This window comes from Thunnus albacares, chromosome 13 (genome assembly GCF_914725855.1).
Source record: "Thunnus albacares chromosome 13, fThuAlb1.1, whole genome shotgun sequence".
Lineage (NCBI taxonomy): Eukaryota > Metazoa > Chordata > Actinopteri > Scombriformes > Scombridae > Thunnus > Thunnus albacares.
The window spans coordinates 32,702,182-32,718,897 of record NC_058118.1 but is presented as its reverse complement, the minus strand read 5'-3'; the positions used below and the strand labels follow the sequence as shown (position 1 = coordinate 32,718,897).

General features: G+C 42.0%; 2 protein-coding genes and 1 long non-coding RNA gene across 4 annotated transcripts; 1 reads left to right on the top strand and 2 right to left on the bottom strand.

Moving 5' to 3' along the window:
- Positions 1-285: 285 nt before the first annotated feature.
- Positions 286-9,550, bottom strand: zgc:110540 (deoxynucleoside kinase). Its single transcript, XM_044370286.1, has 8 exons — positions 9,323-9,550; positions 5,202-5,320; positions 5,038-5,121; positions 3,330-3,439; positions 3,101-3,248; positions 1,122-1,237; positions 801-900; positions 286-712 (listed from the first exon to the last, which is right to left on the bottom strand). Exons 1-8 carry the CDS (start codon positions 9,405-9,407, stop codon positions 686-688), a joined length of 789 nt encoding a protein of 262 aa, XP_044226221.1. The 5' UTR covers positions 9,408-9,550; the 3' UTR covers positions 286-685.
- On the bottom strand, positions 286-13,447 carry LOC122995233. Its single transcript, XR_006406762.1, has 2 exons — positions 12,700-13,447; positions 286-495 (listed from the first exon to the last, which is right to left on the bottom strand). It is a non-coding gene; the product is annotated as an uncharacterized LOC122995233 (long non-coding RNA).
- Positions 11,127-16,533, top strand: pfdn1 (prefoldin subunit 1). 2 transcript variants are annotated; one of them, XM_044370288.1, is made up of 4 exons: positions 11,127-11,242; positions 12,497-12,663; positions 13,455-13,539; positions 16,393-16,533. In XM_044370288.1, the coding sequence occupies exons 1-4, from the start codon at positions 11,210-11,212 to the stop codon at positions 16,474-16,476; spliced, it is 369 nt and encodes a 122-aa protein (XP_044226223.1). In that variant the 5' UTR covers positions 11,127-11,209; the 3' UTR covers positions 16,477-16,533. The 2 variants fall into 2 exon arrangements, with proteins under 2 accessions (XP_044226223.1, XP_044226224.1); XM_044370289.1 differs by lacking the exon at positions 11,127-11,242 and adding an exon at positions 11,244-11,449.
- The last annotated feature ends 183 nt before the right edge of the window (positions 16,534-16,716 follow it).

Genomic DNA, 16,716 nt, shown 5'->3' with positions numbered 1-16,716 from the left:
CATTCAGTAGCAGTACTGCGTACAGTAGCAGTACTGCGTACAGTAGCAGTACTGCGTACAGTAGCAGTACTGCTACTGTACGCAGTACTGCTACTGCGTTCAGTAGCAGTACTGTGTACAGTAGCAGTACTGCGTTCAGTAGCAGTACTGTGTACAGTAGCAGTACTGCGTACAGTAGCAGTACTGCGTTCAGTAGCAGTACTTTGTAGTACAGGTTTGGTGTGACGTTTGCAGTTTGACTGAAAAGACAAAAATCTTGAAGCGTTTAAATAAAGTTTCAGACAATTTAAATGAGTCAGAGTGTTAATTTATTCAAACTGACAGATTCATACAGAAACCTGAAGGCATCGTGGTGCGTTCACAGACAGCTCATTATTAGCTCCCAGAAGATAAAATGATTCAGACTGAAGCATAAATATGAAACTAATTCAAGTAAATACGTGTTTCTAACAAACACACACACACACACACACACACACACACACACACACAGAGCTTCACTGACTGACATTTTAACATTTGATTACAAAATAAAAATATACAAGTGAAGAGACTAAAAATCTGAATTTTCTGCTTTAAAAGAATCCGACAGCTTCAGCAGAAAACACGAAACATTTACAAAGTGTGACGCGGTCGTCCAATCAGAAGAGCCCGCTGCTCGCATCACAAGCTGGTCGGTGAAGATCTACAGCGTGGCGAGGAACTCTCGCACCTGAAAACAGACGATAGATGAAAAAAACAAAACATACAAATCATCTGAAACGTTGAATCAAAGACAGAAAATAAAGAAGAATTCTCACTTTGTCAACGATCGCCGCCTGTTTGATGCGGTCGCTCTTAAAGTCGTCGTCAACGTCCAAGACGAGGACGGGAAGCTCGTTCAGGTACTCAAAGTCCAACCTGCACACACACACACGCACACACACCGTAATGTAATGTCAGTTTCCTGAGTCTGACCCTGAATGCACCACAAAAACAGCTTTAAATCAAAATAACTTTTAATGTACAGACTCTAAAGGGATGCTCTGAGCGCGCTCAGTGCGCCGTGTTGTGAGCGCGCTCAGTGCGCCGTGTTGTGAGCGCGCTCAGTGCGCCGTGTTGTGAGCGCGCTCAGTGCGTACCTGAGGTTCCTGTGGAAGAGCCAGGACTCGTGTTTGAAGTGAAGCTGTTCCAGGTACTCCAGAGGGATCCCCTGTTCCTCCTCCCTGCCGCGGTGCAGCAGCCGCTGCATACAGCGCTGAAACACACAGACACTCACCGTGAGCCTGAATGCACCACTGACATATGTTCAGGTGTAACTCTGTGACAGGTGTACTGCGGCAGTAGCACCGTCTCATCTCCGGTTGCTGAAGTTAATTTTGCTTTATTCTTCATTACTGCAGATAATTACCAGCTGTTCGTTAAACCTTCACTAGTTCTGCTCAAACAGAACTAGCCGCCCCGGCCGAGCAGCCGGGGCGGCCCTAAGCAGAAGCCCACGGTTCACCACCAACCAGTTCATGTTTCTAACTGGTTCTCCCCCCTCAGCAACACACCTGCTGAGAAACCAGCTCTGATTATTGGCAGCTCCATAGTCAGAAACGTGAAGTTAGCGACACCAGCAGCTATAGTTAAATGTATTCCTGGGACCAGAGCAGACGACACTGAATCACATTTAAACTGCCGGCTAAGAACAAACGTAAATATGAGACGATTGTTATTCACGTCGGCGGCAACGACTCCTGATTACACCAATCAGAGGTCACTAAGATCAATGCTGAGTCGGTTTGTTAATATGCAGAAACAATGTTGGACTCTGTAGTTTCCTCTGGACCGCTGCCTGATCTGACCAGTGATGTCATGTATAGTCACATGTCATCATTCAACCGCTGGCTGTCGAGGTGGCGTCCAGCAAACGATGTGGGCTTCATAGATAACTGGCAGACTTTCTGGGGAAGACCTGGTGGACTCTTGAACATTAGATCTCTGTCATCTGAAGCCGTATTAGTAAACGATTTAATCTCAGATCATCATATTGATTGATTGTCTTACTGAAACCTGGCTGTGTCATGAAGAACATGTCAGTCTAAATGAATCCAGTCCTCCCAGTCATATTAATACTCACATTCCTCCAGACACTGGCCGAGGAGGAGGAGTCACAGCCTCATTATCAACTCTAGACCTGAACTTCATTATAACTCATTAGAAAGTCTTCAATCTCAGGACTCTTCCCACAGAGAGCAGGTCTGAACTCTTTCATCTACAGAGACCCAACGTTCCTCCATCAGCACTCTACCTCAACCGGACTCTAGGTGGCGCCATCTGCCTCGACCGGATGGGTTGAGACAGAAAGAAGGAGAGAGACACAGAGAAGCACAACAACAACAACAACAATAATAGTAGCTGAAGGTTTCCTGCGAGACCAGAAAGCACAAAAAACTCCGGGGAAGAAGCAAAGTTAGTGACATGCATTGATGTTACATGAATGCATACAGATGGAGAGGAGGAGGAGGAGAGAGGAGCTCAGTGCATCATGGGAAGTCCCCCAGTAGTCTAGGCCTATAGCAGCATAACTAAGGGCTGATCCAAGGCGAGCCTGGTCGGCCCTAACTATAAGCTTTATCAAAAAGGAAAGTTTTTAGCCTACTCTTAAATATAGAGAGGGTGTCTGCACCCCGGACTGAATCTGGAAGATGGTTCCACAGGAGAAAAGCCTGATAGCTGAAGGCTCTGCCTCCCATTCTACTTTTAAAGACTGTAGGAACCACCAGTAAGCTGCATACTGGGAGCACAGTGTTCTAGTGGGATAATACGGTACTATGAGCTCTTCAAGATATGATGAAGAGGTTTAATTACAGCTACTTTAAAGGACTGTGGTACATAAGACAGACTGATCATATCTAACTAAGGGTAAGACCTCCTCCAGCAGCCTAGTTGGGATGGGGTCTCAGAGACAGGTTGATGGTTTAATGAAGAAATCGTTGAAGTTAGTTCAGGACGGTCGACTAGAGGAAAATCTTAAACGTAGAGCGTCTGCCTTGTGGAGGGACGTTGGGTCTCTGTAGATTAAAGAGTTCAGTCTAGACCTGCTCTGAGAGACCGGCAGCAGCAGCTTTATTACCTGTGGTTGTGCTCTCAGGTAGATGATGGCGTCCAGGGCGATGTCGCTCTCAAACTGGTTCAGTAACCAGGTGTGCCAGTCTTGATAAACGCTCCACTCCGTGTCTGTGAGGTTACCACACTCAAACAGGTTGGACGCAAACACGTACCTGCACACACACAGTACACAGCGTTACTGCAGTACCGTCCGCTGTACCGCCTGTACTCACCTGTCTCAGGTGTGTTGTTACCTGTCGGAGTAGACGGAGCGCTCGTAGAACTGAACAGGTTTCTCTGCCTGCTGGACTTTGACTGACGGACACTGAAGCTGAGAACGAACTCTGCTGAGACACGCATAGCTCTGAGAGACAGACAGGTAGAGAGACAGACAGGTAGAGAGAGACAGACAGGTGGAGAGACAGACAGGTAGAGAGAGACAGACAGGTGGAGAGACAGACAGGTGGAGAGACAGACAGGTAGAGAGAGACAGACAGGTGGAGAGAGACAGACAGGTGGAGAGACAGACAGGTGGAGAGACAGACAGGTAGACACAGATAGGTAGAGACAGACAGGTAGACACAGATAGGTAGAGACAGACAGGTAGAGAGAGACAGACAGGTGGAGAGACAGACAGGTGGAGAGAGACAGGTAGAGACAGACAGGTAGAGACAGACAGGTGGAGAGACAGACAGGTGGAGAGACAGACAGGTGGAGAGAGACAGACAGGTGGAGAGAGACAGACAGGTGGAGAGACAGACAGGTGGAGAGACAGACAGGTAGAGAGAGACAGACAGGTAGACACAGATAGGTAGAGACAGACAGGTGGAGAGACAGACAGGTGGAGAGACAGACAGGTAGAGAGAGACAGACAGGTGGAGAGAGACAGACAGGTGGAGAGACAGACAGGTGGAGAGACAGACAGGTAGACACAGATAGGTAGAGACAGACAGGTAGACACAGATAGGTAGAGACAGACAGGTAGAGAGAGACAGACAGGTGGAGAGACAGACAGGTGGAGAGAGACAGGTAGAGACAGACAGGTAGAGACAGACAGGTGGAGAGACAGACAGGTAGAGACAGGCAGGTAGAGAGAGACAGGTAGAGAGAGACAGACAGGTAGAGAGAGACAGGCAGGTAGAGACAGACAGGTAGAGACAGGCAGGTAGAGAGAGACAGGTAGAGAGAGACAGGTGGAGAGAGACAGGTAGAGAGAGACAGGTGGAGAGAGACAGGTAGAGAGAGACAGGTGGAGAGACAGACAGGTAGAGAGACAGACAGTTAGTTGTGGTGAAACGGCTCCATCTGTTGATCTCATCACCACCTGAGATGTTTAGTAGGAGGAGTCATGTGTGTCAGGGGGAGGAGTCATGTGGATCAGGGGGAGGGTCATGTGGATCGGGGGGAGGGGTCATGTGGATCGGGGGAGGGGTCATGTGGATCGGGGGAGGGGTCATGTGGATTGGGGGGAGGGGTCATGTGGATCGGGGGAGGGGTCATGTGGATCGGGGGGAGGGGTCATGTGGATCGGGGGAGGGGTCATGTGGATCGGGGGGAGGGTCACGTGGATCGGGGGGAGGGTCATGTGGATCGGGGGGAGGGGTCATGTGGATTGGGGGGAGGGGTCATGTGGATCGGGGGAGGGGTCATGTGGATCGGGGGGAGGGGTCATGTGGATCAGGGGGAGGGGTCATGTGGATCGGGGGGAGGGGTCATGTGGATCAGGGGGAGGAGTCATGTGGATCGGGGGGAGGGGTCATGTGGATCGGGGGGAGGGGTCATGTGGATCAGGGGGAGGGTCATGTGGATCGGGGGGAGGGGTCATGTGGATCAGGGGGAGGGGTCATGTGGATCGGGGGGAGGGGTCATGTGGATCAGGGGGAGGGTCATGTGGATCGGGGGGAGGGGTCATGTGGATCGGGGGGAGGGGTCATGTGGATCAGGGGGAGGGGTCAGGCGTACCTGGAAGGTGTAGGACCAGCGGCTGGGTTTGTCATAGAGCATGTGCAGCAGGTTTCCTCCACTCTTCTGAGACGAACTCAACTCCTGCAGACAGTTTAACATCTGCACTTTATTCTGAAAGGACAGTGATGTCATTGTGACATCATCAGGTGTGACATATTCACCTGGTAAATGTCGTCGCTGTCATTCTGGACGTTGCACCATTTCCCGATGGGCTCAGGTATCACCTCCCAGTCCTCCGACGCCGCCTGCAGGAGGCGCACGAACGTAGACTTACCTGCAGCTGAGAGACAGACAGGTGAGTCAGAGAGAGACAGACAGGTGAGTCAGAGACAGACAGACAGGTGAGTCAGAGACAGACAGACAGGTGAGTCAGAGACAGACAGACAGGTGAGTCAGAGAGAGACAGACAGGTGAGTCGAGACAGACAGACAGGTGAGTCAGAGACAGACAGACAGGTGAGTCAGAGACAGACAGACAGACAGGTGAGTCAGAGACAGACAGACAGACAGGTGAGTCAGAGACAGACAGACAGGTGAGTCAGAGACAGACAGACAGACAGGTGAGTCAGAGACAGACAGACAGGTGAGTCAGAGACAGACAGACAGACAGGTGAGTCAGAGACAGACAGACAGGTGAGTCAGAGACAGACAGACAGACAGGTGAGTCAGAGACAGACAGGTGAGTCAGAGACAGACAGGTGAGTCAGAGACAGACAGACAGCTGAGTCAGAGACAGACAGGTGAGTCAGAGACAGACAGGTGAGTCAGAGACAGACAGACAGCTGAGTCAGAGACAGACAGGTGAGTCAGAAACAGACAGACAGGTGAGTCAGAAACAGACAGACAGGTGAGTCAGAGACAGACAGACAGGTGTGGTTTGTGATGATGATTTGTGTTTAGAAACAGTCAAAATTCAGTAACTCTGTATTCATGTAGGCTAATAAAGTTTATGGTAGTAAAGTTTATAGATTATAAATATGATGTATTTTACAGTTTATAGATTATAAATATGATGTATTTTACAGTTCATAGATTATAAATATGATGTATGTTACAGTTTACAGATTATAAATATGATGTATGTTAGTTTATAGATTATAAATATGATGTATGTTAGTTTATAGATTATAAATATGATGTATTTTACAGTGCATAGATTATAAATATGATGTATGTTACAGTTTAGATTATAAATATGATGTATGTTACAGTTTACAGATTATAAATATGATGTATGTTACAGTGTATAGATTATAAATATGATGTATTTTACAGTTCATAGATTATAAATATGATGCATGTTACAGTTTAGATTATAAATATGATGTATGTTACAGTTTACAGATTATAAATATGATGTATGTTACAGTTTATAGATTATAAATATGATGCATGTTACAGTTTAGATTATAAATATGATGTATGTTACAGTTTACAGATTATAAATATGATGTATGTTACAGTTTATAGATTATAAATATGATGTATGTTAGTTTATAGATTATAAATATGATGTATGTTACAGTGCATAGATTATAAATATGATGCATGTTACAGTTTAGATTATAAATATGATGTATTTTACAGTTCATAGATTATAAATATGATGCATGTTACAGTTCATAGATTATAAATATGATGCATGTTACAGTTTAGATTATAAATATGATGTATGTTACAGTTTACAGATTATAAATATGATGTATGTTACAGTGTATAGATTATAAATATGATGTATGTTACAGTTTATAGATTATAAATATGATGTATTTTACAGTTCATAGATTATAAATATGATGTATGTTACAGTTTAGATTATAAATATGATGCATGTTACAGTTCATAGATTATAAATATGATGCATGTTACAGTTCATAGATTATAAATATGATGTATGTTACAGTTTAGATTATAAATATGATGTATTTTACAGTTCATAGATTATAAATATGATGCATGTTACAGTTCATAGATTATAAATATGATGTATGTTACAGTTTACAGATTATAAATATGATGTATGTTACAGTTCATAGATTATAAATATGATGTATGTTACAGTTTATAGATTATAAATATGATGTATGTTACAGTTTACAGATTATAAATATGATGTATGTTACAGTTCATAGATTATAAATATGATGTATTTTACAGTTCATAGATTATAAATATGATGCATGTTACAGTTTATAGATTATAAATATGATGTATGTTACAGTTTACAGATTATAAATATGATGTATGTTACAGTTCATAGATTATAAATATGATGTATGTTACAGTTTATAGATTATAAATATGATGTATGTTACAGTTTACAGATTATAAATATGATGTATGTTACAGTTCATAGATTATAAATATGATGTATGTTACAGTTTACAGATTATAAATATGATGTATGTTACAGTTCACAGATTATAAATATGATGTATGTTACAGTTTATAGATTATAAATATGATGTATGTTACCGTCTATAGATTATAAATATGATGTATGTTACAGTGTATAGATTATAAATATGATGTATGTTACAGTTTATAAATTATAAATATGATGTATGTTACAGTTTATAGATTATAAATATGATGTATGTTACAGTTCATAGATTATAAATATGATGTATGTTACAGTTTATGATTATAAATATGATGTATGTTACAGTTTATAGATTATAAATATGATGTATGTTACAGTTTATAAATTATAAATATGATGTATGTTACAGTTTATAGATTATAAATATGATGTATGTTACAGTGTATAGATTATAAATATGATGTATGTTACAGTGTATAGATTATAAATATGATGTATGTTACAGTTTATAGATTATAAATATGATGTATGTTACAGTGTATAGATTATAAATATGATGTATGTTACAGTTTATAAATATGATGTATGTTACAGTTCATAGATTATAAATATGATGTATGTTACAGTTTATAGATTATAAATATGATGTATGTTACAGTTTATAGATTATAAATATGATGTATGTTACCGTCTATAGATTATAAATATGATGTATGTTACAGTTTATAGATTATAAATATGATGTATGTTACAGATTATAAATATGATGTATGTTACAGATTATAAATATGATGTATGTTACAGTTTATAGATTATAAATATGATGTATGTTACCGTCTATAGATTATAAATATGATGTATGTTACAGTTTATAGATTATAAATATGATGTATGTTACAGTTTATAGATTATAAATATGATGTATGTTACAGTTTATAAATATGATGTATGTTACAGTTCATAGATTATAAATATGATGTATGTTACAGTTTATAGATTATAAATATGATGTATGTTACAGTTTATAGATTATAAATATGATGTATGTTAGTTTATAAATTATAAATATGATGTATGTTACAGTTTATAAATTATAAATATGATGTATGTTACAGTTTATAGATTATAAATATGATGTATGTTAGTTTATAAATTATAAATATGATGTATGTTACAGTTTATAAATTATAAATATGATGTATGTTACAGTTTATAGATTATATTTAGATATGCTGTGTATAATAGTTAATATAAGTAGTACGTTATATAATATTAACTGTGTTTGATTATGAACGCACTACTTTGTTTATCTGATGGGTTTCTTGGCGCCAATCCGCTACGTGACGGCGGGACAGAGAACCGACAGAGCTGACCGGCCTCCATCTTACTGCCCGCGCATCAGCACAGCCAAACAAAATGGACACAAAGTCATGAACCTGAAATACATCAAACTGCACCGTTTACCGGAGTTTAACGGGAAGAACCGGGACTGAACTCACAGTTTTCCGGAGTTTAACGAGAAGAACCGGGACTGAACTCACAGTTTACCGGAGTTTAACGAGAAGAACCGGGACTGAACTCACAGTTTACCGGAGTTTAACGAGAAGAACCGGGACTGAACTCACAGTTTACCGGAGTTTAACGGGAAGAACCGGGACTGAACTCACAGTTTACCGGAGTTTAACGGGAAGAACCGGGACTGAACTCACAGTTTACCGGAGTTTAACGGGAAGAACCGGGACTGAACTCACAGTTTACCGGAGTTTGACGAGACGAACCGGGACTGAACTCACAGTTTACCGGAATTTAACGGGAAGAACCGGGACTGAACTCACAGTTTACCGGAATTTGACGAGAAGAACCGGGACTGAACTCACAGTTTACCGGAGTTTAACGAGAAGAACCGGGACTGAACTCACAGTTTACCGGAGTTTAACGAGAAAACCGGGACTGAACTCACCGATGTTTCCCTCGATGGAGATCTTCTTCTCTCTGCGGGAGAAACCGGCGGGAACACCTCGCGCTCTCTTCGGTGGAGTCGCCATGTTTAGATCAGGGTCCTGTCGGTTGTTTATCTCTGCGGTTTGTTTGTTTGTTTGTTTTTTGTTCTCCGCTCGGAGGGAAACCGACTGAGCTCGAGCTGCCGCCGCGCGCTGCTTCTAAAGTTAAATCCCGCGCGCAGATATAATTCCGTTTCCGGGGGCGGGAATAACTGGGAGCTGAGATATTCTCTTACAACACAGAGGAGAAGATGTCTCACTCTGCTGTTTGTCAGTGTTCAAACAAAGATGTTTCACTCTGCTGCTGTTTGTCGGTGTTCAAACAAAGATGTTTCAGTCTGCTGCTGTTTGTCAGTGTTCAAACAAAGATGTTTCAGTCTGCTGCTGTTTGTCAGTGTTCAAACAAAGAAATTATACATCATACATCCATTTAAAAATGGATCTTTTCAATGGCATGTCTGAAAAATGGCTCATCTACACTTGTACTAAAGGGTCACTATGCAAAGAGTGTACTGATATTGTTTATACCCAAGAAATGTATTTTTTGTATTTTTGATAATAAAAAGATTAAAACCTAACCATCCAAACCGACTGAGGCAACGAGTACTAACCAATAAGAGGCAGAGTACGGCAGGTCATGACTTCACCATCCTGGGAAAAAAAATGGCTTGAGGTTAGGAGGTGTGTTGGTGCTCGTGAATAATTCAATTGTTCTCTTCTAGACTTTGGGATAATACAGGAGTTCTGGTTGGATGGCTCGCTGAGCAGTCACATCCCTCCGAGTTCTGCAAAAGGAGTCCAAACGTAACAGTTATTGAAACATGATAAAAAATAAGAAGTCTTCAGTATCTAAAACCGTCCAGTTCAAAGACGGAGCAGAACACAGTTGAGCTTCAGCTTGAGAAACTTCCAGCTCCAACAAACGGGACAGAGGTAACGAGACGCCGACAAAGTCCACATGGAGAAGAAAGCAAAGGTTTGTCTTCAGAAGACACAACGAACAAATCAGTGGAAACTAAACTGAAAACTATCGACTCACTTGTTAAACGTGTGGACGGCCACATGGAGGAAGTTAGCATAGCAACATGCTAGCTGCAAGAGCTAAAACAGTGCAGTTCAGAGGAGCTAAAAGAGTGCAAGGTGAGAGTCAAACAGTTAGAAAAACAGATAATTAAAAAGGTGACAGAAAACAGTGAGTCATAATCCTCTTTGCTGACGGCTGCTGTGGCTGAGAATCAAGCAGGCAGAACTTCAGGGACCCTTTAACATTCAACTTCAACTGGACACAAACAGTGGAAAAGTTCTGATTATGGGACTCAAAGCTTCACTCCACCTCCTTCAAACTTTCATAACATCAGTTTCATCTTTTTTAATGTTCTGTGTTCCAGCTGAAAACTCATATTTCCTTCTTGTCTTTTCATACAAAGGGACTTAAAGACTATAAAACACAAACTGTTTTCTTATTTTGTAAATAAGATGAACTGCATATTTGTTGAGGAAACACTGATGTATCAGATGTTTGGATCTCTGTGCAGGAGTCTCCTGCTTAAATCTTCATGGATGTGTTCTTGAGATTTATATCCTTCTTATTAATATGTATTAATGTATATCAATATGTTCTATAGGTTTTAGAAGTTCTATATGTTCTATATATTCTACAGGTTCTGCATGTTCTATATATTCTATAGGTTCTGTAGGTTCTGTATGTTCTGACATACATACATCTGACGTCACTACACCTGTGGGAGGCAGCAGCGCGCTAAACCTGCCCAGTCTGCCGGACACACGAAGAAGAAAGTCGTCTTTGCACATGCGCACTGTGTAACAGGGATCCAGCGTTAGAGAAGATGGCAGCGCCCATAGATCTGGAGTTGAAGAAGGTACTGCGCGTTTAACTCCCCTGCTCTTACCTGTCTGTCTGCTCTTACCTGCCTGTCTGCCGCTACCTGTCTGTCTGCTGCTACCTGTCTGTCTGCCGCTACCTGTCTGTGTTTAATGAAGAGCCGACACACTAACAGCTAACAGCCGAGCTAACTGCAGCACGAGGAGCTAACCCTGATTCATTACGCTCACGCGAGCAGTATCAGGTACCTGATGTCCACGTGCAGCTGATTATCAGTAACTGTTCTCAGTGTTCAGAGTTAAACTGAGTGTCTGTGAGTCACAGAAACCTGCAGCTCAGCCCGGTCAGTGAACGCATCAGTACAGATGTTTGTGTGTCAGTGAACACATCAGTACAGATGTGTTTGTGTGTCAGTGAACACATCAGTACAGATGTGTTTGTGTGTCAGTGAACGCATCAGTACAGATGTGTTTGTGTGTCAGTGAACGCATCAGTACAGATGTGTTTGTGTGTCAGTGAACGCATCAGTACAGATGTGTTTGTGTGTCAGTGAACACATCAGTACAGATGTGTTTGTGTGTCAGTGAACGCATCAGTACAGATGTGTTTGTGTGTCAGTGAACACATCAGTACAGATGTGTTTGTGTGTCAGTGAATGCATCAGTACAGATGTTGTGTGTGTTGTATTCTGTCCTTTATTTTATGAAACACCAGAACAGGAAATGAAGTTTTTAAAGGGCTTTTTTTTGCCCTGATGAAATGTTTCAAATGATGGAATGGATGAAGGTTGTTCAGGTGTTTTTAATCAGAGCGAGACCTCCTGCAGGTGAAAGCTGTTCAGGTGTTTTTAATCAGAGTGAGACCTCCTGCAGGTGAAAGCTGTTCAGGTTTATTTAATCAGAGTGAGACCTCCTGCAGGTGAAAGCTGTTCAGGTGTATTTAATCAGAGTGAGACCTCCTGCAGGTGAAAGCTGTCCAGGTGTTTTTAATCAGAGTGAGACCTCCTGCACGTGAAAGCTGTTCAGGTGTTTTTAATCAGAGTGAGACCTCCTGCACGTGAAAGCTGTTCAGGTGTTTTTAATCAGAGTGAGACCTCCTGCACGTGAAAGCTGTCCAGGTGTTTTTAATCAGAGTGAGACCTCCTGCAGGTGAAAGCTGTCCAGGTGTTTTTAATCAGAGCGAGACCTCCTGCAGGTGAAAGCTGTCCAGGTGTATTTAATCAGAGTGAGACCTCCTGCAGGTGAAAGCTGTTCAGGTGTTTTTAATCAGAGTGAGACCTCTCTCTCCGCAGGCGTTCTCGGAGCTGCAGGTGAAGATGATCGATACGCAGCAGAAAGTGAAGCTGGCCGACCTGCAGATCGATCAGCTGACTCGTGTTCAGAAACATGCTAAGCTAACTCACGCTGAGATCACCACGCTGCCTGACAACACACGGCTGTATGAGGGCGTCGGACGCATGTGAGTCTCCATGGCAACGACCAGGTTACCTGTGACACACACACACACAAACCTAATGATCATATTATTGATTAAAGTTGGCGTGTGTAGAAGTCACAGCTTTGTTCCACCTATAAGTTTACAGTGATTACACTTCATTCTGTCCCTGAGATACTACATTACCCATGAGCCTCGGCTGCTGCTGCTGCTATGGAGAAGAAGCCAGTCAGAGGTGTGAATCCAAACGCTTGGTTACTGAACGTGTCGCCATGGTTACTGAAGTCACTCAAAGTGAACTGATTTAATCTGCATAATCTTCAACTTCTGATCACTGCCAGCGGTGCATGTGATCAAATTCTAAGCTCTGTGATTGGTTGTTTCTGGCTGAAATGCACCTTGGGAGTCGTAGTTAACTTTTTACTGAAGAATCAGAGATTTATTAACAGCTGTTGTTTTGTTGAGTTTAATGCTGATCAGAAAATTGAAACATCTGCTGCCGTCGCACATCTACACATCTGCACATCTGCACATCTACACATCTGCACATCTGCACATCTGCACATCTACACATCTACACATCTGCACATCTGCACATCTGCACATCTACACATCTGTACGGCACAAACAGAGAAAATCAGAGTCTCCTTTAAGAATGCAAGTCTGTGATTGGACATCTGTTTATTGATAAAATTCCCAGTTACCATAAATCCTCTAAAAGTGTGCAGGACCTTTATTCACCTGAGTGCTCTTCATCAGACACACACCTGGATTTCTAAAGGTCACCTGTGTGTGTGTGTGTGTGTGTGTTTCAGGTTCATCCTGCAGTCGAAGGAGGAGATCAATAATCAGCTGACGGACAAACAGAAAACAGCTGATGAGAAGATCAAAGAACTTGAGGTACAAATAGACAGAAATACACACAATGAGTCAGGTATTGATCAGCGATCAGCTGGCTGATCAGTTCATGTTATTTCAGTGGGTTTTTTTAAACGGCTGATCGGTGGTTCGATTCTCGACTCGTCCAGATGACACGTTCTGAAACGTGAGTCAACGTCTGTGTCGTTGTCATGGAAACTGCAGGTAGCGTAGCGTAGCTCCTTTTTAGGAACAGGGCAGAGCGTAAGCGAGTGAGTGTCATAAAAATGTGCAGTACAGACTACAGTGTCAGTAAATATACAGTACAGACTACAGGGTCAGTAAATGTTCAGTACAGACTACAGTGTCAGTAAATATACAGTACAGACTACAGTGTCAGTAAATGTTCAGTACAGACTACAGTGTCAGTAAATATACAGTACAGACTACAGTGTCAGTAAATGTTCAGTACAGACTACAGTGTCAGTAAATATACAGTACAGACTACAGTGTCAGTAAATATACAGTACAGACTACAGTGTCAGTAAATGTTCAGTACAGACTACAGTGTCAGTAAATGTTCAGTACAGACTACAGCGTCAGTAAATATACAGTACAGACTACAGCGTCAGTAAATGTTCAGTACAGACTACAGTGTCAGTAAATATACAGTACAGACTACAGTGTGTCAGTTAATGTACAGTACAGACTACAGTGTCAGTAAGTGTTCAGTACAGACTACAGTGTCAGTAAATATACAGTACAGACTACAGTGTGTCAGTAAATATACAGTACAGACTACAGTGTCAGTAAGTGTTCAGTACAGACTACAGTGTGTCAGTAAATATACAGTACAGACTACAGTGTCAGTAAGTGTCCAGTACAGACTACAGTGTCAGTAAGTGTCCAGTACAGACTACAGTGTCAGTAAGTGTTCAGTACAGACTACAGTGTCAGTAAGTGTTCAGTACAGACTACAGTGTCAGTAAATATACAGTACAGACTACAGTGTCAGTAAGTGTTCAGTACAGACTACAGTGTCAGTAAATATACAGTACAGACTACAGTGTCAGTAAGTGTCCAGTACAGACTACAGTTGTCAGTAAATATACAGTACAGACTACAGTGTCAATAAGTGTTCAGTACAGACTACAGTGTCAGTAAATATACAGTATAGACTACAGTGTGTCAGTAAATGTTCAGTACAGACTACAGTGTCAGTAAGTGTCCAGTACAGACTACAGTTGTCAGTAAATATACAGTACAGACTACAGTGTGTCAGTAAATGTTCAGTACAGACTACAGGGTCAGTAAATGTTCAGTACAGACTACAATGTGTCAGTTTATAAATGTTGCAGCTTCTCAAGACCAAGAAAATTCACGTCTGTTGTTTCCTCAACTGCTGGAAAAGTGAAGGGGGTTAGCTCCAAAGTTAGCAACAATAAGTTAGCCCAACCTGAAGACACTGAACAGAGAAATGTGGCTGCTGACCCCCCGACCCGCCCGCCAGGCCGAACCAGTCAACTCGGGAAACACTGGACAGAACCTAATAGCCTAACTCAGTTCACCATTTAAACAGCTTTACTGTTTCTTACAAACTCAGATTTTTTTATGTAAAAATCAGACGACACACACAAACACCTGCAGTGTGGCCCAATCCCAGTGGCCCCCAAACCCTAAATCCTGAACCCTAACCCTAAAACCTAAACTCTGAACTCTAACCCTAAAACCTGAACCCTAACCCTAAACTCTAAATCCTGAACCCTAACCCTAAAACCTAAACTCTGAACCCTAACCCTAAACTCTAACCCTAAAAGCCTAAATCCTAAACCCTGAACCCTAATCCTAAAACCTAAACTCTAAACCCTAACCCTAAAACCTGAATCCTAAACCCTGAACCCTAAAACCTAACCCTAACCCTAAACTCTAAATCCTGAACCCTGACGCTAAAACCTCAACTCTAACTCTAAAACCTGAACCCCAAACCCTAATACCTGAACCCTAAAACCTAACCCTGAACCCTAATCCTAAACTCTAAATCCTGAACCCTAACCCTAAAACCTAAACTCTGAACCCTAACCCTAAAACCTGAATCCTAAACCCTGAACCCTAAAACCTAACCCTAAACTCTAAATCCTGAACCCTAACTCTAAAACTTGAACCCTAAACCCTAACCCTAATCCTAAAACCTGAACCCTAACCCTAAAACCTGAACCCCGAACCCTAAAACCTAACCCTGAACCCTAACCCTAAAACCTGAACCCTAACCCTAAAACCTAAACCCTCACAGACGTAACTGCCGTCACCTGGTAAGTGATTGTGATTGGCTGCGAGGGCTTGAAATGGTTTAAACAGGAACAGGGATAGAAAGCAATAAATCACTGTACGTATTACATATTATTGTGGTTTTGGGACTTTTATTCAGTACTTTATATGAACATGTCTGACTGGATCAGTGAAATCACTGAAACAAAAGCAGAAAAACTACTCAGTCATAAAGTACACGATACATTTAAGTATAAAACAGATAAACATTAAATAATCACGTGCACGACAGTAACGTCAGAGGCCGACGGATCTGAACGTCTCCTCACAGAGGACGACAGTTACAGCCACCACCTACCAGTTTGTTTACTGTTTTTTTAACGCTTCTGGGCTTCCCCTGGTATCCCCGTATTTAACGCTGATTTAACGTCACAACGCTATGAACTGTGGGTAATTCCCTCAGGCAAAGTGTGAATAAAAGACTCAAAACGTCTGCCGGAGAACCGTCACACACCTGCTGACAGGTGGACAGAACCAAACCCTCGCAGGCTGAGTCTGTGAGACGCTGGGATTCGGTCTGTGTCCAGGTGTGTTACCTGTCTAACTGTGTGTGTGTTTTGTTATTTCCAGCAGAAGAAGGTGTACCTTGAACGCAGCGTGAAGGAGGCAGAAGACAACATCAGAGAGATGCTTCTGTCCAGGAGAGCTCAGTGATCAATAATCAATAACGTGTATATGTCAGTAACTGTTCATATTAAAGTGTTGAACCTTTCTCTGCGTCTTTCTTTTAAATGATCAGAAACTTGAACGGTTTATTCAGCGACTCACCACTAATCAATAAATAAACTGATATTTGAGATTTTAGTGATTTTGTCTTCTGATCAATAAAAAGTTCTGAGGAGCAGAGATGAATCTGAAACGTTTATTGATCAGGTGAAATATCATCACTGAAGC